The 25,957-nt window shown below is 51.0% G+C and overlaps 1 protein-coding gene across 2 annotated transcripts in view; it reads right to left on the bottom strand.

The window, feature by feature from the left end:
- The window catches only part of Celsr1 (cadherin EGF LAG seven-pass G-type receptor 1), a 147,308-nt gene extending 121,862 nt beyond the window's left edge, over positions 1-25,446 (bottom strand). The window contains exons 1-2 of one of the 2 annotated variants that reach the window (XM_035440807.1): positions 25,087-25,446; positions 21,855-25,050 (exon numbers count right to left, since the gene is read on the bottom strand). In XM_035440807.1, the coding sequence (XP_035296698.1) occupies positions 21,855-25,050; positions 25,087-25,446 (3,556 nt within the window). Of the gene's footprint in view, positions 1-21,854 lie in introns of both variants that reach the window. The other variant, XM_027396193.2, reaches the window with a different exon arrangement.
- Between the last annotated feature and the right edge of the window lie 511 nt (positions 25,447-25,957).

Below are 25,957 nucleotides of genomic sequence, written 5' to 3' on the forward strand. Positions count from 1 at the left end.
CCCTGGTATCCTTCCACACTTCACTAAAAATTACACTTGGGGATGGGTGGTGGTGGCGCACACCTTTAGTCCCAGCACTGGGGAGGCAGAGGCAGAGGCATCTCTGTGAATTCAAGGCCAGCCTGATCTATAAAGAGAGTCCCAGGACAGTCAGGGCTGTTACACAGAGTAACCCTGTCTCAAAACAAAAACAACAGCAACAAACAAACAAACAAAAAATTCACACAGAGGACCCACCAACTGCAAAGAGAGGCCATACTAGTCAGCACATGAGGCCTATAGAGTGGCTGCCTGGTGTGGGATGTGCGTGTCTATGACCAGGCTCCAGTCTGGGGGGCCCCATTCTGCTTTGGCAGACTGAGCATCAATGAGTGGGGTTCAGTCACCCCTCCTGAAGCCTGATGCTGCGGTGGATGACCCATGTCCTCTCCACGGGGGGTGGGGGGGAACCCAATCTCCTAGTCCCCAGGGAAGACAGTGTGAAAGACATGGGTTAGAACAGAGTCCCCTATCCTCTGCCTTACACACCAGCACACACAGGGTCTGGGCACTCCACAGGAGGTCCATGAGCATTTAAGAAAGTGACAGTCCTGACCTCAGGAAGCCTTGGATCCCAACCAGCCCAATCAGACTTTATCACCCAGCTTTTGCTCTTAACTGCAACTTCCCCACAGCCACAACAACAAACTGACCTTGGATATTGACCAGTTATGCTTCTGGGAAGCAGGTCAGCTCTGTTTTTACTAACACCATGTCAGTTGTGGGGGGATGCTCCAAGGATCAGTCAGAAGGACCATGCAAGTGGACACCAGCCCACAATGGTGGCTGTGATCTCTTTGCTCACACTTCATCTGCCCAGCACCCTGCCTCCTGCAGGAGTCTTCTCCCTGTGTGGAATTTCTCACAAACCCAGCCCCTCCCCCAAGGAGATAACCTTACTTCCTCACCAAACCCCAGCTATCCCACAGGCCCTTCCAAGTAACCTCCCACCTCTTCACCCCCACTCACACGGGTCTCCTGGGAGGCCACCCCTCTGAGCTGCAGAGGTCTATCTGTGGCCTCCCAAAGCTTCCCTCTAAGACTGCAGGGTGCTCCGTTTGCATGAATTTAGAAATGTCTGTTTAGAAATGTGTCTGTCCAGTGGTTTGTAAATAGCGGCATCCCTAACTGAAACATTGCCACACCCCTGCAGGTGGGGCAGGTCTTTGAGATGCTGACAGAGATGATCAATAGAAGGTGGAAGAACGGGCAGCCAGATCTAGCTGTTTCCTCCATCCCAGTCAGAGACTGACATAAATGGTGAACTCCACACTCTTGGGAGGCTTAAGAACAGGGGTGGTGCCCTCTACCAGATCTGGAGTTTCTATAGTTCTGGCCAGGGACAGATTGATGGGGGAAATACTTCTGTGTATGTTTATCTTATTGATTGTTAAATAAAATACTGTTTGGCCAATGAGACAGCAAGTAGATGGGACTAGGAGTCAAAGAGGATTCTGGGAAATGTAGTAGAGAAGTGCTGATCCAGGCAGGAAGTGACATAGCAAGGAGACTCATGTTTAAAGAAGGAGAAACAGGAAGGGCCCTCTTTTCCCCTCCACTCCTGCTCCAGAGGCACAATGTGATCCACCAGCCAGGAGGGATGCCAACAAGGTATCCGATAAGTCTTATAAAATATATAGATTTATGATAATTAAGACTGAGCTAACAGATGAGGAATCCTAGTCATTGGTCAAGCAGCATTGAACCTAATACAAGTTTCTGTGTATTCATTTGGGCCTAACTCGGGCAGGCGGCTGGCGTAAAGCACACACGTGTCGGTGGGGCTCAAGCAGCTTTTGACAGAAATATTTATCATAACAGACAGGCCCCTTCAGCAGTCCCTTGCCCTGTCATATGTGACACAAATGATCTCCTTCAATCCTATTGAATGTCTGTTGCCCCAACTCCAATCAAGCAACAGCAAATCTTTAATATTAGTTTGTAATAGATTCTAGGGTACTACCTGCCGGTCCTTAAGCACTAGGCCTAGAGGACAGAGGCAGCCTTCTGTGCTTGTCATCTTCTGTCCCTGCCTCCCATGGAAAGGAACATATCCTCCCACCTCTGTCTCTCTCCTTCGCCTGTGCCATGGTCATCAGAGCGCTGACTGCCAGATGGGAAGGTGGTTTTGCCCTTGGAGGTGTGGATAGCAAAGACTGTTATGGGGAAAGGCCTGGGTAGCAAAGACACCCCACTATTACCCCTGGTCCAGTTCCAGATGGGGACCCAAGCTGGCCAGAGGGGTAGGGGTATAGACCTGCAGTGGAGGCTTCAATGACCCTGTGTGCCTCTGGCACCTGCAAGGTGGCACTTACCACGCTCTTCTGTGGATGAAAATATAACAGACATTTCAAAGCACACAGCCAGATGGAGCTAGACCAAGCCAGCCTCCCTCTGCCCAGGACCCACATACAACACTGTCTGGTAACACCAACCATTCCAGGATATTTTCAGCTCCAACTCAAACCACCTGCCACCTGTACCAGACCTTCATTGGTCTTGGGGTGCCCTGGAGGTACCAGGGCTATACCAGGGATGAGAGTGGGCTTTGTTTCAGAGTGCCAGTTCAGTTCTCTGATTATTATCTCAAGGTGGGGGTGGGGAGGAAGTGGGCCTTTGGGAATATATGGAGATGTTTTGAATTATCATGGCTAAACAGCAGGTGATACTGGCATCTACTATAGGCCAAGGTAGGGACACCGTTCAGCATTCTACAGTGCCCACAACTGTAGGGGACAAGGTAAGCCACCCCTGCTAAAAGCTGGCTATAGGTATGCCTGACCACGCCCATCAGGGCATGGTCAAAGTGATGTCAGAGTGACACTGGATAGGGTTAAAAGGGACAGACAAGGCACATGGGGGCCCCTTCTCTCTGGCCTCCCTGCCTTGCTGCCCCTGGCACACTCTGGCTTGCATTTGGCTGGCGTTTATCTAATAAAAGATATCTGAACCTCACAGATTATGTATCTCCCTTATTACACAACACTTGCCCCAGAGAACAAGATGGCATCAATAGTGCTGACGGAGACACCTGCTATAGGATCAGACAGAGGAGTGGGAGAGGGGAAGGAAGTGGCCCTGAAGGCACAGGGGGAACTGTCCTCAGAGAACTGGGAAGAGAGGCCTAATGAGGGAAGGTGCTGCATGGCATGTTCCACAAGACAGGGCTTGGTCCAGTGACCTGCAGTCAGTAGGTCATTTATTAAACACAACCTGACTCATTTGGTAAGGGACTCCTTCCTTTAGCCTGATACCCACTCAGGTACCCAGATTGAGAGTGCTCACACCTCCCAGTACAAAACTACCTTCCCATATGGCAGTCACTGCTCTGATGACCACGGCACAGGTGAAGGAGAGAGCCAGGGGTAGGAGGATATGGCTCTTTCCATGGCAGGTGGGGAACAGAAGATGACAGGCACAAAAGGCTGGCTCTGTCCTCTGGGCCCAGTGGGTGAGGACCTGCAGGTAGCACCCTAGAGTCTATTGCAAACTAATATTAAAGACTTAAATGTGAGGTCATGATTTAAGACCAGGGCTCCAACTGGAACATTCCAAAATACCCACCAGGCTCATTTCTGAAGGTAGAACACCACTTTCCTGGGCTGCCCCTTAGAGGTAATTAAAGTGAGCTCCATATACAAACAGCCCTTCGGGGCTCCACTGTTCCTGGACAAAGGACCATCTCTTCAATGTGAGCCCCCACCCCCTGCAAGGTGCCTCCCATGGGCTCAGAGAGGCCCATCACCATGGCAACCACTGTTGCTGCCAAGGCCTGGAGGAGGCTGAGTTCCAGAGTAACAGAGGAGTTGCCAATACTCTATGCACCCCAGAAGCAGAAGCCAGGAAAGCCTCCTTCATCATGGGAGCTGGTATAAAGTCTATGATGTTAGGAGAGTTGATGCTTAAGACAAATCAACAGCCACAAAAGCTGTCTCTGGGCCTGGAGCCTGGTTGGGGAACTTCTTGCTTTCCAATTTCCAGTACTGAGGGAGTTTTCTAATGTGAGCATGCTTATCTTTATGAACAGGGCAGACCAAAACTATCTGTATTCCAAAGAACAACTTGCAGGGTCATAAGAAATCCCTAAAAAATGACAAACAGGAAGTACTGGGCCTTTCCACCATAACCTGACCTGCAGCAGCCCCAGTCAAGTTTTCACCTGGGAGTATACAGTGCAGTAGGATAGAGAGATGAGGGGAAAAGCCCAGCTGGAAGCTCCTGAAGATCATGGGACAAAGCAGTGGCCAATGAACCTGCAAGCCCTGCAGTCCACTCAGCAGAGTGGCAGAGACCATCTAACAAGCTGCCCAGAAGCCCAGGACACCTGTCACACCCTACTCATCCCCAAGGCTCTTAAATCACAGCTGGAACCATCAGGGCTATCTAGGTAACCTAGCTCTCCCAAACAGCATGATGATGTGGTATGTCCTTTTGTATGTTGTGAAAATGTGTTGCTTTTACTGGTTGATGAATAAAGCTGTTTCAGCCAATGTCTTAGCAGAGTAAAGACAGGTAGGAAATCTAAACATAGATATATATATAGAGAGAGAGAGTAGGTGAGTCAAGGAGATGCCATGTAACAGCCTGGGAGGTGAGATGCCAGGGCATCACTGGTAAGCCACAGCCATGTGGTGATACAGATTAGCAGAAATGGGTTAATTTGTAAGAGAGAGAGAGAGAGAGAGAGAGAGAGAGAGAGAGAGAGAGAGAGAGAGCTAGTAATAAGCCTAAGCCATTGGCCAAACAATTATAAATATATATTAAGTCTCTTAGTGTTTGTCTTATAAGCAGCTGTGGGGACCCAGTGGGTGGAGAGAAAACTGGTACAGGGGGACCTGATGGAAAGCATAAAAGCATATAGCATGATGTGAGCAAACCTATCCTCTTTTGCTGATGACACCACTGCTATCTTTCTTGCACCTTAAACTTGGGCTCTCCAGCATGGAGAGCCAAGGGAAGTCAGGCCACAAGAAGCCCAGAGTAAGCAGTAGGACTGACTACACAGGACCCCTTAGAAGGCTTCAGGTGCTTATGGGGAGAGGTGCTGAGAACAGGTGGAGAGGGTCAAGGGCAGCAGGGGATCCTCCTAGGTATAGTGGCTCCAGGATGAGGTATCATGCCCAATACATGTGCCATCTCTAAGAGCCATTCTCAGACAATTATTGGTTTCTCTACTTACAGTTCAGCCCAGCACAAACAGGAGTGTCCTCTGTCAGGGCCACAGTAATGTTAAAACAGTCACTTCTGACTTTCTCCTTGTGTTCTTGGAGTAACATCAACTCATCCAGGGTCTAGGGTCCTCAAAGCTGCAAGCCCCTAGTCCAGCCCCTCAGATGGCTTCTGTGGGCACTGCACACACATGGTGCATATGCATAAATGCAGGCAAACATGTATAGACATACAATAAAAAGAAATAAACTTTAAAAAATGGGGGGCAGGTGCTGAGTGACCACCTCAAGCTACATCTAAACTGAGGTCTGTGCACCTCCACAGCTGTGTTTCAAAAATCACACCACTCAGACCAACAAGCCTGGGAGTAATCTGGGACTCAGCACTGCAACAGGGACAGGGAATATAAGAGTGAGGGGAATAACAGTTATCCCTTTAGATAGAAGACACCCAACAGGAGGAGCATCTGTGACTCCACACAGAGACTTAAAACTTAGGGTTTGCCTGGTGGTGGTGGTGCACACCTTTAATTCTAGCATTCAGGAGGCAGAGACAGGTGGGATCTCTTGTGAGTTTCAGGCCAGCCTGGTCTACAGAGTGAGTTCCCAGGACAGCCAGAGTTACACAGAGAAACATGTCAATAAGAGAAATCCTGTCTTGAAAATCCAAATATAAATGAATAAATAAATAAGTAAATAGATAGATAAATAAATAAATAAGTAAAATAAACCCAGATTCAAAACCATCCCTACCTAGGGGCCTGAGTCTTACAGGTCCTTGTCCACACCAAGCTGTCCAATGAAACATGACCACAGAAATCATGTACAGCAAAGTAGAGTGAGCCAGCATCCTTCAAGCTACAGCTGGAGAATGTGAACAATACCCTCTGACACAGAATCTGAGAGGAAAGATCTACTTGATACTGCCCATGGGCGGTTGTAATTAGCATCATTCTCTGCCCTGCTGAGGGACCAGGCCCATGGTATCTGCACCACGTGGGCATTCAAGCTTCACCTGCACAAAGAACTTGCCAGTGAACCCTGGCTGCATCATGACCCAGTAGGAAAGCTCATTAACACACACTTGGAATAACAGTGACTCTGTAAACTGTGAACTACTGCTTGGAACTTGTAATTTGCCACAGCTCCTTTCCTCATTCGTCCACATCCCTCTCACAGTACTCCGAATTCCTATGGGAAAATGTCAAGGCTGGGATCACCAACAACCCTGACTATGGGTCTTTCTTTACCCAATGGGGAGTGAATGTTTAAGGTGCCCACCCTCAGACCCAAGAACTAGACAGATGGAGGTGTAGGCAAGCAGCTGGCAGGAGTCCCCCAAGGGCTCAGGATAAAGGCACAGAAGGCTCTTGAGGCCAGGGCTTCTAGATTGCAGCTCTACCATAGCCTGCCTGCCACCAACATGTAAGTAGTGAGGCCCAAGGTCCACCTTTGGGGAGGCCAAGGCTGTGCCTCTCTGGCTGCCAGTAAGTCTTATCTAGAATGGTGGAGGTGGGGGATACAGTGTCAAAGGACATGGCCTGATGACACAACAGTGTCTGTATGTCATTACCAGGTGTCTGTGAGAAGATAGAAACAATGGTGTTGCCAGCTCCTCCTCAGGCCAGACTGGCTCCATGGTCCATCCTCCTTGTGTCAAAGGTCAGCCAACCCTCTAGAAGAGTCTCTATTCCAGGTCAGCTGAATCCTAGGCCTCAGCTCATACCTCAGCATTGCAGCAAGAGATGTTTCTGAATGAAGTTCCCGCCTCACCCACCTCCATGAGTCATTCCCACACAAGTTACAGCAAGAAAACCCTGAGGCTCCCTCTCATCCAGGGGGTGTTGCCTATCAATCCTGCCCTCAGAATCTGGGGTGGATACACCACACTTTTACTCTGAGCCTCCTGGCATCTCCTCCAAACCCCACATCTGCCCAGGGTGCTGGCTCCAGCCTAAGCCTCACTCAAACAGCTTAGGTAGCCCCTTCCAGACAGCACCCACTTAGCTGTAGCTCTGACTGATGCTAGGACAGATCCAAGGACACGTTCCTGGCACACACTATGGTCAGAGAACTATTTCATTTGCCCATCAATCCTCTGGCAAGACCATGAAACCCCAGGCAGGCCTCTGTCTACTCACTCCTGGCCTTCACCTGACCCCCAGGATGGGGCTGGGCAGCTAGGCCCATACACTGCTGGTCCCAGAGTTTATGAAATCAAATGGCTTATTGGCAGATATTCCCAGACATAGCTGGTCTTGGGTGGGTTATTAAGAAAAGAAACAGGTTCATCTCAAGCATACACTCCATTACTCAGTTACATCATTAGACAGAACACAAGAAAGCTAGGCAGTCTACAGTTCCTGGTGACAGTAGGTCTGGAAGAGCTGAGCTCCTGGGCGCAGGACAGAAGCTAAGGGGTGCAGGACAATGGGACAGGGCTCCATCTATATACAGTCCTTAAGGAGAGTGAGGACTCAGGGCACAGATGTTGGCCAGGCTTTGTACATCCTACTGGGGCCTCCTCCATGAGACAGGCATTTAATTACTAAGCTCATAGCGGCCAGCCCTCATGACAGGACTGACTAGAATAGCCATCCCATTCTAAAGGCCCCCAACATCAACTACCTCCCATGGCACAGTCAATGGGTTAAGAAAGCAGGACTGGAGGGCTGGGTATGTGGATTGGTTGACTGACAGTGTTCCAGGCATGCTCAGAGCCCTGGGTTCAATCCCTACCACCGCATAATCCAGGCATGATGGCACATACCTGTCTGTAATCCCAGCACTACATGGGTGGAGTCAAGAGGATCAGCAGTTCAAAGCCATCCTCAGTTTCTTAGTGAATTTGACACCAGCCTGAGCTACATGAGACCCTGACTCAAAAAGGAGAGGGACGCAGGGAGGGGAGGAGGAAGGAAGGACAGGAAAAGAAAACAGGAATGGAAAAAGATCAATATGTCCCCAATCCCCGAACTACTCCTAGGAAGTTACCTGGAAGGGAAAGACAGAAACCTCAGACTATCACAGATTCCACCATTTGAAAAGGAATGGCAGAGCCAGGTAGGTGATGGTGGTGCATGCCTTTAATCCCAGTGCTCGGAAGGCAGAGGCAGGTGGATCTCTGTGAGTTAGAGACCAGCCTGGTCTACAGAGCAAGTTCCAGGACACCTGGGCAGTTACAAAGAAAAACTGTGTCTTAAAAAAACAAAACAAAAGGTGGGGAATGGCAGAGACTTAGTCACTGACATCTCACGGTAGACTTGTAGTGAAAAGAGTCAGTCACAAAACAGTTTACATAAGGTGACTTAAAGCACACACACACACACACACACACCCATATGAATAAGTACCTAGAAAAAAAATCTGTTAAGACACACCATGTTCAGAATCATCACTCCTGGGTGGTAAGAAGGATGGGAGGGAGGTTCTTCCTTCCTATGTTACTACGTTAGCTGCAGAAAAGTTAGTGGACTATTACTGATGCCAACTGGGCCTAGGTGCTAGGCCTGCCTTGTGCTTCTCTGCAGAGTAGGGATCTAAAGGTCTGCAAGCTGCCAGGCTGTAGACCCCACCTGTATGCTGCTACCCCTCAGGAACAGGGAAACCATTCTGCTGGGGCTATGGCTATAGTTCAGTGGCTGGAACAGACTCCTGGGGCCTGTCAGGAGGGAGGCATTCCACAGGTCTTCTGCAGGGCAGCTGTCCAGGGGAGAGGAGGGTCCTGAGAAGGCCCTTCAGTGAGAGAGGGGCTCCCTTTTGTGCCTCAGCTCCAAATCTTTATAGTGAACCCTTCTCTTCTTGAAATAAGCACCTGCAGTGGCTTGTTTCACACTACTGGACTGATTCATCCAATTGATAAAATTAGTTTTTCAAGAACAGGAAAGTGTGAGAGACATTGCAGAATGGGGTTTTCCTCTGTCTAGCATTCAGCCAGAGGCTCTCCAAAAGCACATGTTCACATGGTCTGACCTGATCCCAGCACCTCCTGAGAGCATAGACACAGTGAGCAGCAGACACGAGTGCCCAACTCTAGGGAGACAACAGTTGCCAGAAGTCCCAGAAATGGCATGTCCTTAGATGGATGGCTGAGAAAGTCTGGGTGGATGGAAGACGTGATGCAGGAGGATGCCCATAAACACACAAGAAGTAACAGGGATAGTTATGTTGGCCCAGGATTCCACTCCTTAACATAGGCAGCATGTATCCCAGAGACAAGAGGGGCCCAGATGATAGAGATGTACCTGAGTTTAGGGATCTTCAGTGGGAGAACACAACACCCAGGTATTCTATCAGAGCTGGGGCTGCACAACATGTGAATGTATTAGACACCACCACACTGTCCACTTTGGATGGCTCTATGAGCTGTGAGCTGAGCCACTGTTAAAAACAGAGAAGTAGTTACAAATAATGCTGCTATGAACATAGTTAAGCAAATGTCCTTGTGGTGTGATTGTGCATCCTTTGGGTATATGCCCAAGAGTAGTATTGCTGGGTCTTGAGGTAGATTGATTCCCAATTTTCTGAGAAACTGATTTCCAACGTGGCTGTACAAGTTTGCACTCCCACCAGTAGTGGAGGAGTGTTCCCCTGACTCCACATCCTCTTCAGCATAAGCTGTCATCAGTGTTGTTTTTTTTTTTCCAGTGTTTTTTATTTTAGCCATTCTGACAGGTGTAAGTCATTTTAATTTACATTTCCCTGATGGCTAAGGATGTTAAGCAATTCCTTGAATGTCTTTCAGCCATTTGAATTTCTTCTGTTGAGAATTCTGTTTAGATCTGTACCCCATTTTAAATTGGATTACTTGGTATTTTTGTGTCTAGTTTCTTGAGTTCTTATGAACAAGGGAGGTCAAGAGCATAATGGGGAAAACCACATAGACAGCTGATTCGAGATAATGGGAGCTCACAGACTGACAGCTGGACCTGCATGGGACTAGACTAGACCTCTGACTGTGGGTGACAGTTATATGGCTTGATCTGCTGGGGGGGAGGGGTGTTGGCAGTGGCACCAGGACCTATCCCAGGTATATGAACTGGATTTTTGGAGCCCATTCCCTATGGTGGGATTCCTTGCTCAATTTTGATACAAGGGGTAGGGGCTTGGTCCTGCCTCAACTTGGTATGCCAGACTTTGTTGACTCCCCAAGGAAGGCCTTAACCTGTCTGAGGAGTGAATGGGGGTGGGAAGGGGGAGGTGGGGGAACAGGAGAAGGGGCGGGAGGGGAAACTGGGGTTGTTACATAAAATGAAAAATAATTTTTTTAAATAGAAAAAAAAGACAAGTGGGAGGTGGTGGCTCATGCCTTTAATCCTAGCACTCAGGAGGCAGAGGCAAATGGATCTTTGTGAGTTTGAGGCTAGCCTGGTCTATAAGAGCTAGTTCCAGGACAGCTGGGGCTATACAGAAAAACCTTGTCTTGGACCCCAACCCCCGCCCCCGCAACACACACACACACACACACACACACACACACACACACACAAAGACAAGCAAAACAAAAACAAAAAACAAAACAACAAAGAAAAAACCCACCACCACCACCACAAAAACAAAAACAAAACAAAACAAACACCCAAAAAACAGACTGGTAGGGTCAGAGAGATGTGTCAGTGATAAGAGTACTTTCTGTTCCCAGCACACACCTGGTGGTTTATAACCATCTGTAACTCCAGTTCCAGGAGGTCTGATGCCCTCTGAACCTCCCATGGTACACAGACATACATATGTGCCAAACACTCATACACAATATATAAATAGATAATTTTTTTAGTTAGAGGTAAGCTGGATTGCCTCAGGAATCAAGATATTCAGGGGGCTGGAGAGATGGCTCAACAGTTATGACAACTTGCTGCTCTTTCAGAGGACCCAGCTTCCATTCCCAGCACCCACATCAGGCTGTTTACAACCACCTATAAACTCTAACTGTAGGGGATCCGACACCCTCTTCTGGCCTCTGTGGGCACCTGCATACACATGGTGTACACACAAACATAAGCATACACACAAACACATAAATAAGAATGTCTTAGAGAAGAAAGCAAACGTTCAGACAGGGAATATAGTCAGCCCTTTAATAAATGCTGGTGTCAAAGTCAGTGCCCCCAAACTGTGCTAACCCAAACAATGGGCGCCACTGGGTAAAAACACATAGCTTGACCCTTACCGCCTGGGTACTCCAGGCATCATTTCCTTTGCCCCCATCATGATATCCACAGATTCCCAGAGTGGCCTGAAAGCTGGCCAAGGTAGTTTCCATCCAGGGATACCCTTCTCAGCCTTGGTGCCTTAGTTCCCTGGCTGCACAGGACAGAAAGGGCTCTACCGATACAAGCCTGGCCATGGCTCTACCGATACAAGTTTAGCCTGATTCTTACGCTTTTCTATGTGCTTCTGGCTCCAAAGAGACCAGGCCCATAAAAAAAAAAAAATAGGAAGGCAAAAAAAAAAAAAAATTCCTGCTACAAACACATAGAGCTCCCAGACCAGACCAAACCAGGGATCCAGATGGCTATGCCAACCCTAAAGCCACCAGCTTCCTGTCTAAGAGGCCACCCTGGCTTGCTGTCCCCCACAACTTCATCCAACACTGGTCATTGTCCCTTTAGCACAAGGCTGTTTCCAGAGGGCAGAATTGGTCACTGCCTGCCCTGGCCTGGCTCTTGGTCTTACCTTCCCATGCACATGCGTTCACACTGGGAAACACATGCAGCACGCCAGACTCTCCCCCCTGGATTTCCTGCCCTGTACACATGCGAGCACCCCTGACCTCTGCTGACCACATGCCAGAGAGACAGGAAATTTCTCAGAACAATAAACCTTCATATTTTCCATTCGCTCTTCTTTGAAAGTTTGAGGCGCTTTCACTTACTCATTAGAATTTTCCATGCTTAGGAGAGCTGGCTGACTCCTGCCATCTTACTTGGCTTCAGGACAAGAGGGAGGGTACACTATTGTCCATAGTGCTCCTGCACCATTTCCATGCTCTCTACCATGTGATCAGTATCATCCCTACCCTAAAGGACACCTGGAGGCACAATATTCCCTCAGAACACAGAGCACCATCACTTCCTGAGTTATTTAGGGAGTGGGAAGTCTGTGGAGACACTATCAATGGGGACCTTATGCTGTGTGATGCTCATTCTAATGGTGGGGGGAGACAGACAAGGGTGGAGGACACAGGCATCAAGCTTACAGGTCACTCTGTCTGTGTCCCAGGAAGCCCCCTTGGTCTTCATGATCCAGGAACACTGAGCCAAACTGCTAAATACTTTAAATACCAATTAGAATGCATTTCCAGGGGTTTAGAACCCAGGACTTGGTCTCAAGGTAGAGGAAAGCTAGCAACAAGGGCCACATAGGGCGGTCTCTGACCATGGGGACCTGTTAGGAAAATGTCTATTACAATTTCCATCCATTTTTTAAATCAAGTTACTTTCTGGTTGAGTGGCATTCTCGACACACTCTGCATGCTAATCCCATACCACCTAACAGTTTCCAAGTGTTTCATAGCAGTTTTTTTAAGATTTGTCGTTATTATTTTTAATTATAAATGTGTGTGTCTGTGGGAAGGTGGTATTTGCACATGAGCACAGGTGTTCTTGGGGGTCAGAGGCATGGGATACCTCTGGAGCTGGAGTTATAGGCACAGTGAACTATCCAATGAGGGTGGTAGGAATTGAACTGGGCTCCTCTGGAAGAGCAGGAAGCATTCCTAACCATTGAGCCATCTTTCTTGCTCTTGTAACAGTTTTTGAATGAGATGTGTTCTCTGCACCTGTAATATACTTGACTAATAAGACGGTCTCCCAAGCCACAGCTGGCTACCTGCAGCTTTTGCTAATTCTTACCCTAGAGAAAGGCAGAGAAGGAGAGGGGAAACATCAGCCCCTATGAGACCCAGAGGTATCAGCAGGTGGCAGAGAGAAGGGTACTGCCCAGACATCCTCTCCTGAAGACTCACCTACACCTCCTCCCACCAGGAGACACTTTCTCAAGGAGCCTGCAGCATCTTGCTTCTGACCCCACAGACAGGGCTTCACAGAGGAATGCCCAGAATGTGACTGGTGCAGTGCTCTCCCTCATGGGCCACCATGTGGAACCACTAGATCACTGCTTTCTCAGTCACTGCTCTGCAAGAGCAGTCTTATCTCCTATGTTAACACTGAGTATGGGTTTATTTGAGTTAGCTGCTGTTAGTTTACCTTAACCAACCGTCATTTAGATTAGATATGATCACATCCTGAAACTGTTTTTAAATCAAAACACAGAACTGGCAGAGGAAAAACTATTAAAAAAAAAGAAAAAAAGAAAGATAAACTGGGCATAATAATTCACACCTCTAATCCAGCAATTGGTCAGCTGAGGCAGGAGGATGGCTAGGAGTTTGAAGTCAGTCTGAACTGTATAGCCAGTTCTGAGCCAGCCTGGACAATGCAAGGAAAGAAGGAATGGAGGGTGGAAGGGAGAAGGAGATCTTAGGGAAAGGGAAGAAAGATAATAGCTGGAGGGAGGAGGAACATGGGGGCGGGGCAGACCAGCAGGTAAAGGCACTTGCCACCAAATCTGATGATCTAATCTGAGTTTAATTCCTAGAACCCACAAGGTAGGAGAGAACTGACGCCCACAAGTTACCCCCTGACTGAACTGCACATGCCACGGCAGGCACATGAACCCCCAAATAAATAAATAAGCAAATATAGAAAGGAGGGGCTCACAGTCCAGAGGTAGCCAGCCTCAGAGGGAAGTTGTGCAGCTCAGCATGAGCTCCTTTTGTTTGCTTCCTCAAATCTCAGAGGGAACTTCACTGGCCTAAATGGCACCCCACACCAAGAAGCTTGCACCCCTCTACCTAGTGTGTCCACCAGGAAGTCCACAGCTTCCTATGACTGTTCCTCACACAAGAGCCCACAGAGACAGAGTCAGCTCCCTAAGACCCCCTTCTCTAGTGTTGTTAGCCCCTCAGCTCTGTCATTCATCCCACGGGGCTACATCTAAGCATGCTACCCAGCTCTGCAGCCTCCCCCATTGTGACCCTTCCAAGACCACCCTCTCTACAAAAGACAGGCACTGACCACATGACCATGAGGCCTCAGGGAAGGGAGAGAGACTACAGGAAGCAGGGAAAGTTCCCACAAGTTGGGGGTGGAGCAGGAAAGAGGCACTGTGCCAAGGACAAGACCAAGCCAAAGGTGTGCAAAGCAAAGAAAGAAGAGGTGGCCACTAGGCACCTGAGCAGAAGACAGGATCACCCCAGCAACTGGGGCCATACCTGAGAGTGAAAAGGAAATGTTATATTCCAGTATTGATAGAATGTCATCCACCACACACAAAGGGACAAGAAGACATACAGAAACAATCTCTCTCTCTCTCTCTCTCTCTCTCTCTCTCTCTCTCTCTCTCTCTCTCTTCCTTCCTTTCCTCCCTCCCTCCCTCCCTCCCTCCCTCCTTCCATGTCAGCCCAGTGAAGGGAGAGCTGACAGACAGTGTGAGGACAGGGACTGGGACACAGGGTCTTACTTCACGAATTTTGGACCAGCAATAGCAGACAGCTATGCAAAACCATCCTCAGCTGGACCACACTCTTCAGTTCAAATTAATGCAGGTGCACAGGGGTCCCAAAACCAACCTTTCTTCAAAACTGTGCCTACCAGGTTGATTTCCCTAGTCCTGTGGTCACTACCTCTGCTCAAGGAACGTTCTAGCTGCCCAAGGTCTCTGCTGGCTGCCAGTTAGGCCTTTATAAGTGGACAAATATCCCTGATGTTCTGGCATGCTGGAAGCAGAGAGGACAGACAGACACAAAGACAGGAGAATGAAGCAGCAAGGGAGGACAGTCCCCACAGACTACTCACCAGCATATCAGAGGAAGGGGTGCTTAGCCCCTGCCATCCAGTCCAGTCAGTGGGACACCCACAGTCCCAAATGCCATCACATCTTAGGCAGCATCTCTAGCAGCCCTCACCATACCCCTGCAGATGGTGCCTGGTGGTCCTGTTCCACTGAGGAAACTGAGGTACAGAGATCTAGCCACCTCAGGAAGATAGACTCTGTGCCACATGACCCAAGTGGACCCAAAGGCCCAAAGGAGAGGCAGTCTCACACCAATCTCTGAGTCTTAAACTCCACCCACCTCCCCATGGCTAGTGGCTCCCTGTGCCCAGGTCTGGGTGGAGATGACAGATGCTACCTGTTTCCCTCCATCAGCAGCACCCTCCCAGCTCCAGAATTCAGACTGGAGGTAAAATGGTTGGTGGGACATTGGACCTGAAAGGGATGGGGTCCAAGAAAGGCAGTACTCCCACCTAAAGGAGTTGCCCTCTCCTGAGACCTCAGCAAATAATCCCCAAACCAGGATCTATAGCTTCCTTTGTTTGGTGGGACCAGCAACATCCAAACACTCCAACAGAGCAACCCCATGGTTGACAGGAAGCCTGGAAAACCCAATGCAGGGACAGAGAAAAGAGGCTGGTATGGCCTGGGAGAGCCATGCTTCATCTCCCCTCTGATACTCGTTCGCTGTATAGCTACCCAGGGATGCAAGGCTATCTCCATGTCTGAAAAATAGGGAGTTGTCACTCTGATGGAAAACCCACAGACACTCAGGGCTCATCTGCTCACCCAAAGTTCACTTTCACGAGCAGCACTCCAGGAAAATGCAGGCACAATGACAACACATATATCCCAACAGCTCTGGAACAAGACATGTCACATACGGTACACATTTGACACCTGATGTAACTGACCAGTCCAAGGAGCTTAGAGTCAGCATGACTCCTTTTCCTTATTTAGGGACCCTGAGTTACTGGGGACACATTCAGCCCCCAGAGGATCCTGTGTCGCAGCAACCCTCTTGTTCTGCAGGATGGCCCTCATTGCCACTAGAAGGAATTAAAATTATGTTGAATGGCTGAAGTAGACTCTATCTAAAGTGGATTCGTGTGTGTGTGTGTGTGTGTGTGTGTGTGTGTGTGTGTGTGTGTGTGTGTGTGTAGTACAAGGACCCCTGGGGCCTTTCTCCTGGTCTTCAAGAGATCAGACCCTACGGCAGCTACAGTGACAAGGGGCTTTCGCACCTTTGGAATGTCACATCCCAAAAGGTAAGTGGATCAAGGTATCCCCAGGTTCTTCAGCCACAGTTTCCTGGTGGGGGGGTGGGGGTGTACCTATACATGTCCTTCCTGGCCTGTCCCCTTGCACAGAAAGAGGAACTGAAGATGTCTTTGGGGTACCCTTGCCTTCAATCACCTGTGTGGAGGCTGCAGGAGCTCAACCCTTGGACTCCTTCAAATGGATGGCTGGCTCATTCCAGAAACAATTTACAGAGGTTAGCCGAGCAACTGGTCTCTCAGATGCCTGCAGTGAAGGAGCCAGCCCTCTATGTCTCCTCGGGTGGTCTCTTACCCATTCAAGCACAGGTCACCATATTGGGAGGCAGCAGGAAGCCAAGGCCTTTCACTGCACCCTGCCTCCCTACACACACACACACACACACACACACACACACACACACACACACACACACTACACCAAGCATTATTAATTCTAGACATTTATGCAAACCTGTGTTCAAGTTACAGAACAACAACAAAAAAAAAAACCTTAGCAAACTATTTCCCCCAAGGCTATGAACTGAAAGAGTCATGCCAAACTTATGAGTATTTTCCACACGCTCTGCCTCACACGATAAGATCTACCTGTTTGAATCCCAGTGCTGGCAGGGACAGAGGCCCATGGCACAGGGCCACATACCACGCCCCAGGCACACACATTGCTGCCAGGGGCCCCCATCTTCCAGCCATCCACTTCCCTGACCTGATTCTAATAGAAGTGCATTAGCCCAAACCCATGTGGTCTTCTCCATGGTGATAGCAGGTCCCGAATGAGTTCTGGTATCATCAGGAACATGGACCACTTTTGAGGCATGCCATCAGTATCCTTCCCTGACTGCTATCAAGGACCATAAGGTCACTCCAGAGTTCCATCTGCCTGCAGCTATGCCTGGTGCTGAGGTAAGTGTCCAGATGTATGCAGGTACCCTGTGGCTGGTGGCTGAGCCACATCCCAGGCCCTTCCTCCTCAGGCAATGACCCAAAGAGACACAGCACTGCTGCCCAGCAATGATAGGCACCCAACTCCCAATACCCCTGCCAGGACGGACCCCCAACAGGTAAACATCTGCATGGCTGTTTGCACATACTGTCATTCTTTCTTGACCTTACCTTGACATTGTGTCACTCCCCCACCCCCAGCCAAGACTTAGGCCTTTTCTATATACCTTACTCCCAGCAATAGAGGCACCTATTCATCAGCTCTTTTGGAGACACAAGGACCTACACTGGGCTCACCTCAGTCATACCACTAACCTCAGCTCCCTGACCCCATGTGCTATTGGTCACCCCCTCCATTCTTCTTGTGTCCCTTCCTGGTTCAACTCACATAGCCCTTTCCAGCCATCAGTCCACTCAGGCTGTGATTCCCTAAGGGAGGCCTGTGCCCTATCTTGATCATACACATTTTGTGTGCTACCCCACTGCTGCCACAGGCTAAGTGCCCCGTGCACCTTGCCCTTGCTTTTCTCTGGGATGGAATGATGACACTATTGCCTGCATCATGAAGCAGCAGCTCAAGAACTGAATATGCCCTGACAGGCCTGGGGAGAGTTCCCGACATAGAGCAGCCAACTGCCATTGACATTCTCATCTTCTGGCATCTGATGTCCTAGCCTGGCACATCTCTGCCCTGCCAATCAATCACACTCCACAGGCACACCCTCAAGGGGGCAAGACCAGCCTCCTGAGCTTCCTCTATTCTCCTTCACACCTCCAGCAGCAGCAGGTGGGACATGACACAGCCATTGCTCCAAACTCCCTTGACAAAGCTGATGGTGCCTTATGGTCTGTCCTCCCCAGATACAAAGAAGCCTGACACTCCAGGTCTCCCTGCCAGGCACCTGCTGCCCAGTCCACACTGGACAGTCCCTCTCCTCCATTTTTCCTCCAGTCCTCCCTGACCTCCTGGAACCTCTGTGCCTATCTATCTATCTATCTATCTATCTATCTATCTATCTATCTATCTATCTATCTATCTCCATCCATCTCTAGAAGGCCTGGGGATACATTGACCCATCAAGATTTTTCACACAGTAGTTATCCAATAATAAACACTAGCTGGGCATGGTGGTACACACCATTAGTCCCAGTACCTGAGAGGCAGAGGCAGGCAGATCTCTGTGAGTTCAAGGCCAGCCTGGTCTACATAATGAGTTCCAGGACTGCCAGGATTACATAGAGAGACCCAGTACCAGATAGATAGACAGACAGACAGACAGACAGACAGACAGACAGACAGACAGACAGACAGATGCTCCAAGATATACGAGCCCTCAGTTAACTGGTTGCCCAAAGTACCTAACTCTTCTGGGTGGTTTGTGTTACTAGATGAGGACAGCTCTGCCGAGGGGGTAGTTTAAGCTCCTCTGATTCTTTGTTAACTGTTGAGTTTTAGGGGAAATACAACATGGCTCATCCAGACCATGCCTGGTACAATCATCTACTCATTTCCTTGTTTGTAATCTCCTATTGAAAAGTCACTGCGATATCCTGTGTTTAACTGGGCAAATACTCTCGAAAGCCGATCAAGCCTAGACGGCTCTGCGCCGTGCACTCCCCATTAGGGCAAATAGTGAGGTTACCCAACCTGATTATTTGGCTGAGTTCTGATGTTTTCTGACATGTCTGAGTGACTCATCAGCCACCCATTTTTACCCTACAAATGCTACTTTCCCCACATCCACAAGTCTGTGACACACATTAATAGTAGTAGCAGGAACTGTACCTTCCTGCCAACAGCCATGTTCTCCAAGGCAAGGTTGAGTCCCTGAATCTACAGGCACCTACATGTTCCAGGTATGTTAAAAAATGTCAGTGTTGGGGCCTGTGGGAAGGCTCAGCAGGTAAAGGTGCTTGCCACCAAGCCTGGGACTCACATGATGGAAGAGGAGAACCAATTTCCTGGAAAGTTTTCCACATGTGCACCACGGCACATTACCCCCATGCACGTCCACCCACTAACTAAATATATAAATAGTGGGATGGAATGTCAGCATCACTAAAAGACCAATAAGGGGAAAGCCTCAGCACTTGAGCTTCTCAACTAGCTATTAGAGAAGGCCAACATAGGTCTCCCCAGTGTCCATAAGAAAAAGTCCCCATCACAGAATAGAAAATGGCATCCAGACACCTCACATAGAAAAGAAACATCTAAAAAAATCCAACATGCAAAAATGCCAGCTATTTGAATCATCACATAGAGACTCAAATATTAAAAAGAAAAATTAAAAAACCTGTTTTATCTTTGAGAAGCACCACAGACCATAACAATCTTTTTCCAGTCAAAAAGACCATGCAGGACCCAGGGCCAGGCTGTGAACTACCTCCTCCCCTGCATATCCCAGAACATCCTGCACACCGGCTGGGTCCTACCCCTAGATGCTCCTTCCCAAGCCATGGGTCTCCTCTCCTGGCTGAAGGCTCACAGCCCTTCCAGGAAGGGCTCCCACAAGACCCAATCACTGCCAGGCCTCACATTTAGCACTCCAGGGCGGTAATAGGTAATAGCGGCTTCAAAGGCTTTAGGGCATGGCTGTAAATCCTGTACAGCCAATTACTAGGCACTGAAAACAGTGCTGAGTGAGTCTGAATCAACAGCTTTCCCACACTGTTCCTTAATAAAATGTAAGAGTTGCCTCCGGGAACCGAGGCCTGGCTTGGTCTCTTCACAGGCCTGCTGTTGAGACCTGCAGGCCTTGCAGTCACAGTGAGTCTTCTCTTTGAAGAAACAGTTATGGCAGTATGCATATCCCAACAGAGCGCCCAAATGACAGTGGAATAAAGTCAGTTTAGCAGCTCAGGTGAGAAAGGGAAGTGGGAAGGATGAGGTGGCTTCACGCTCATCACAGATCCAGGGCTCCACTGGCTGTGGCTTTACACCCTGAGCCTCAATGTCTTTGTGTGTAAAACTTCCAGTTGCCAGAGGTAAGAAACTTAGAAAGCTGCTGGGAACCAGAGCAGGATATATTCATTATCACACAAGGCTCCGGATTCACAGGAGAGTGCAACCTCAGAAAAGAATCACTGATGGTCACCATGAAGTAGGAGCCTTGAACCACAGCTGTGGTCAGACTGTGTATCTACACATGCAGTAGGAACCCACGGCCTCTTGTCAGTCAATCCATGAGAGCCTGTCCTGGAGTCTAAGAGATGCCCACATCAGGGACACTGCAGACACACAAATGCCTCTGTTCCCAGGATGGACCTGCTCCCCATTCACACTCTATATTCTCCCCAAATCTAAGCCTGACCATTTTTCCAAATTTTCTACTCTGCTTTATCTAAAAGATATACATAACTGCATAGGAAGTGGAATCTGCCAGGAGTCATCACAACCCTGGCTAATAACCTACAAGTATGTTTGTAGTGGCTTCTACACTTTCTCCCCAACAGATAGATTGTGCCCAAAGCCATGCTGGGTCACCACACTGCTTTAAAACCAAGCCCTGAGATGGTAGTAAGAGACGGTTGGAAGGAAAGCTAGTCATCTTCAGCCCGCTACTACATAAGAGTACCAGCCAACACTGAGATGAGACAGGTAGAAAACTGACCTTCCATTCTTCCCCATTCCCATGGAGATAACACATCCCATAACGTACTGCCCACATGAAAAAACATGCACTCAGGAGTCCACACACCTGAGCCATCCTTCCGGGTATATTGGCCGGTTACCTGAACCAGCTGATCAAATCTACACCCGTGAACCCTAAGCAGCCTGAACCCCTCCCAGAGCCACTGGGGCCCTTTCATTGCCCCTTAGCCCCTGCTCAACCTTCTCTCCACTGGGTCTCCCAGCACCCAGGCCCTGTTACACAGCAGATTTGCTGCCAAGCCTGTTATGGTTGAGCTGACATTTCCTCTCCTCTCTGCCCCTCCTCCTGCACCTCCCCCACAGGCCCAAAACAGGCTCGCTGGTTCTCACACTAAGTTGAACAGTCTATGAAAATACTCCCAAATTATAAGCTTGTGTCCAGGGACAGGAGCCGAGATCAAACAGGGCTGTGCTTTTCAAAGAGTCACCCCAAAGGCAGCATACATGAGCCGATTGTTATTATCTAGAGGAGACAGAAAAGCTAGACCAAGAGAACACCAGTCATATTACAGGGTGACTCAGGGACCATCCAGCAATTTCCAACGGTCCCACCCGGGAACTAATTGGCACATGGAGTAGGGAGTGACCTTTGATCCTTCCAGACAGTCATGCATGCAACAGGCTTACTAGGGAGCATCACTGGATAACCCACAGGCCAGCTTTTAACTGCACGGTTTGGGAGAAACACAGAAAAGCCCTGCACTTGAGCTTGAAGCAGCCCAGGCATGCTCCCCACAAAACTGCTGAGGGAAGCAATGAGGGACTCCTCCTCCATGGGCTTGGGTGGGTAGCACACCCCCAACATGCTACCAATCATAGCAGCAAATGCCAGGATGGTTGCCCAGGCCCAAATGTGTCTAGGCATGTCCTAGCAGCCATTGGTGGGTCCCTGCAGCTCTCTAAGAGGTCCAAGGGAGCAGCTCCTCCCCACAGGCCACTCACCTGACACAGACACCTCCATGAGCGCCTCCAGCGGCCGGTTGTTGTCCAGGTCCCTGCTGAGCTGCAGCTCTCCTGTGGCAGGATCCAGCAGCAGCAGGCTCAGCTCGTTGCCCTGCAGAAAGGTGTAGTTGAGGCTGTCTGATAGGTCAGGGTCATGGGCTGGGATGCGGCCGATCACACCACTGGGGAAGCTATTGGATTTATTGGTAACATAGTTGTTGAAGAGGATCTGGAAGTCAGGCAGCTCTGGTGGATTGTCATTCTGGTCCAGGAGACGGATGTGCACGGTAGCCCGGCTTACTAGAGGAGCAGATGTGGCCTGCACCACCAACATATAGTCCCTCTGGACCTCAAAATCCAGCTCAACCAGAGCACGGAGGTCACCACTCAGTAGATCCAGCTGGAAGACCTCAGGCACATTGCCCTCCACAATCTGATACATAATCTGGGCATTTGGACCTTCATCAGGGTCATTGGCCTTTATTCTTGCCACCACTGAACCCACAGGGCTGTTCTCCTCTACAAACAGCTCCAGTTCATCCTTCTCAAATACTGGGGGGTTGTCATTAATGTCCAAGACAGTCACCTGTATTTCCACTGAAGCACTAAGAGGATTAGGGTTCCCTCGATCTACAGCTAGAGCGTGAAGGTTGTAAACAGCCACATTCTCTCTGTCCAGCCGGCGCTGGGTACGGATCACGCCAGATGTGGGCTCAATGTAGAAGTCTCCATCACCATCATCCCCACCCTGAAATGTGTATAGGAGGCGGCCATTAGGGCCTGAGTCCCTGTCAGTAGCAGAGACCTGGAGGACACTGGTAGATGGAGGGGCATCCTCAAAAACAGAACCCTGGTAGAAATCCCGCAGGAACCTGGGCACATTGTCATTGGCATCAAGGATAAGGATCTCCAGAGAGGTGGTGTCTGATTTCTGAGGAATGCCATTGTCCTGAGCTGTGATGGCCAACGTGTAGGCAGCCTGGTCCTCATAGTCAAGCTCCGTCATGGTATAGATGGTGCCGGTGTCTGGGTCAATGCGGAACTGTGGCACTGGATCCTCTAGCACATAGGTGATGCGGGCATTCTCACCTGTATCCTCGTCTGTGGCACTGATGGTAGCAATGGAGGTGCCCACAGGCCGGTCTTCACTAACGCTGACGGTGTAGTGGGAGCTCTGGAAGACCGGTCTATGGGTATTGGCATCAGTGACATTGATGAAGACCTGTGCAGTGTGTGAACGTGTGCCATCGGATGCAGTCACAGCCAGTACATACTGCCGTTCCTGTTTATAGTCCAGGGGCAGGGCCAAGGTGATGAGGCCACCACCACTCTGGCTACTGAGTGCAAAGCGGTTCCGGGTGTTGCCGCCTGTCAGCTGGTAAGTGATCACACTGTTGGCATCACGGTCTCGGGCTCTAAGGGTCAGCACACTGCTCCCCACAGCTGCATCCTCATTCAAACGCAGCTCGTACACAGGCTGTGTGAACATTGGGTCATTATCATTTACATCCAGCACTGTGATGGACACACTGGCAGAGGAGCTCATGGGTGGTGAGCCATGGTCCACAGCTTCCACCCCAAAGCTATAGTGTTCTATTTCCTCACGGTCCAACTCTGCACACACAGTAATCCAACCAGAGCTGTTATGGATCTGGAAGGGGAAGTCTGGAGCAGAGGCGGGGTTCTCAGGGTCAACACTGCTGCCCCCCAAGATAGGTGAGGCTGTGTCCACCAGGCGATACTGCAGCCTGGCATTCTCCCCTGCATCTGCATCCACTGCTTGGATGTGCAGTACCGAGTGGCCCAGGGGCACATTCTCCAGCACTGCAGCCTGGAAAGGGCTACTCACAAAGATGGGTGCATTGTCATTCACGTCTAACACCTGCACTGAGACCAGCCCTGAGGAATTAATGAGAGGAGGCCGGCCCCCATCCTGTGCCTTGATTCGCAGGGTATACTCCCGGATGGCTTCAAAGTCCAGGGGGTTGATGACATCCAGGCTCCCACTAAGGGAATGCAGGTAGAACTGGCCCTTCAGGTTGCCACTGACGATGCTGTAGTGGATGGCTGCATTCTGCCCCTGGTCCCGGTCAGTGGCCTGGACTCGGAGCACAGCAGTGTTGACAGCTACGTCTTCTGGGACTTGAACCACATAGCGCTTCTCACTGAACTGGGGGTAGTTGTCATTCTCATCTTCTACCACTATGTGGACGGTGGCTGAGGCACTGAGTGGGCCTGGATTTCTACCCTGGTCATTGGCCTCCACCAGCAGCTGGTACTCAGCCGCTTCCTCCCGGTCCACCACAGCCCGGGTGCGAACCACACCTGATCGTGCATCTATCTCAAAGACACCACCTGCACCCTCCAGCAGACGGTAGCGCATATTGGCGTTGGAAGGCGCATCCCCGTCGGTGGCTCGGATGGTCAGCACCTCATAGCCTACCTCGAGGTTCTCTCGAATTCTCTCTCGATACTCAGACTGCTCAAAGACCGGGCTGTGGTCATTAGTGTCACTGACAGTTACGGTGAGGTAGGTGGCAGCTGAGCGCCGCGGGGAGCCGTGGTCCACAGCACTAACTTTGAGTACATGAGTGTCCTTGGTCTCGCGGTCCAGGGCGCGGGCCGTGGTCACTGCGCCCGTGACCGAGTCGATGAGGAAGTAACCATTAGAGCGCTCATCGAACAGCGCCTCCATCTGGTAACTAAGGCGTCCGGCTTCGCCTTCGTCTGGGTCGTGCGCGCGCAGTTCTATGACCGCAGTGCCCGCGGGCTCGTTCTCAGGCACTGACACCTGGTAGCTGGGCAGCGGGAACTGCGGGCTGGTGCTGCTGCCCGCGCCCCGCCTGGACCGTCGCACTGCCCCCATCCGGGGCTGGAGCAGGCTAGGCGACGATGGCGACACCGAGGGCGACTCTGAGGGCGTCCCGGAGGTCGCCTCTATTACCAGCTCTACCCAGACGGCGCCGGCCGCGCGTCCCAGGGCGCACACCAGGCGCAGGCCCGTAGAGCCTCCCGGCGGCAGACAAATGGGTCCGCGCCTGCAGCGGGTCCCAGCCAGAGGCGGGCAGCTGCAGACGGGGAAGTTGGTGATGGCCTCGAGCACCGAAGACAGCGAGGCTGCGCCGCCGCCGCCTGGGGTCGGGAAGCAGAGCGCATCACCGAGCCCGGGCACTGAGCGGACCGCCCGAGAGCGCAACTCCGCACCGCGGACCGAGCGGCGCCGCAGCCGGACTCTACAGCGGGCACCGTAGGCGCGCGCCCTCAGTACCAGGCTCGGGGTCGTCGGGGAATCGCGGGCGACCAGTCGGACCTGCAGCGGCAGCAGCCTCCGCGTCAAGCGCGTACAGCCCCGGGTCCCCGCGCTTGGCCCACGCTGCCGCCCTGCCACCAATCCCTCATTGCTCACGTCCAGCAGTTCCTGAGACGTGCGAGTGGTATCCAACCTGTAGATCCAGCCCGGTCCGAGGGCGAAGGCGCGGGCCCCGCCGGGCACTCGCAGCTCCCAGGCAACTGCTCCCAGCCCCAGAGCAGGCAGGGCGGCGGCGGCCAGCAATACCAGCGCGGGCAGCACGCGCGGCGGTGACGGCGCCATGGCCCGGAGCCGCAGCCCGAGCCGGGCGCCGGAGCACAATCCATGCACCCGGCGCACCTCCGCATCCACCCGGCACAGCCGGGGGGCGGCTCCGCGAGCCCGGCGCCGGGCCCTCGGGGCGGCCCGCGCTCTGCCTCCCCGGGGGCCCTGGCACGGACACGGGGGGCCGCGCGCCCGGCCTCCCGCGCAGCTTCCACTTCGAGAGCACTTTGCGAAAGTTTGCCAAGTTGGTTTCAAGATGGCTCCTCCGCGCGTCCCGGGAGGGCGCCGCGCATCAACCTGCAGCAGCGCTAGCTCCAGGCTGCTCCAGGTGGCCCCAGCACCGACTCCGCTGGGCGGGCGTGGGAAGCTGGGCGGGCCCGGGGCGGGGCGGGGGCTGCGATCACCGCAGGACCAGCAGACTCAGGCGGTGGATTGCTGGCTGGGCGGTGTGCTTCCCCTGAGCCCCCGCCGCCCGCGCTCTCCCCGCCCCCGGCCCGCCCCACCCCTCCCAGTCTTTTATTGTTCAGCC

Source organism: Cricetulus griseus, chromosome 2 (genome assembly GCF_003668045.3).
Source record: "Cricetulus griseus strain 17A/GY chromosome 2, alternate assembly CriGri-PICRH-1.0, whole genome shotgun sequence".
NCBI classification, from domain to species: domain Eukaryota; kingdom Metazoa; phylum Chordata; class Mammalia; order Rodentia; family Cricetidae; genus Cricetulus; species Cricetulus griseus.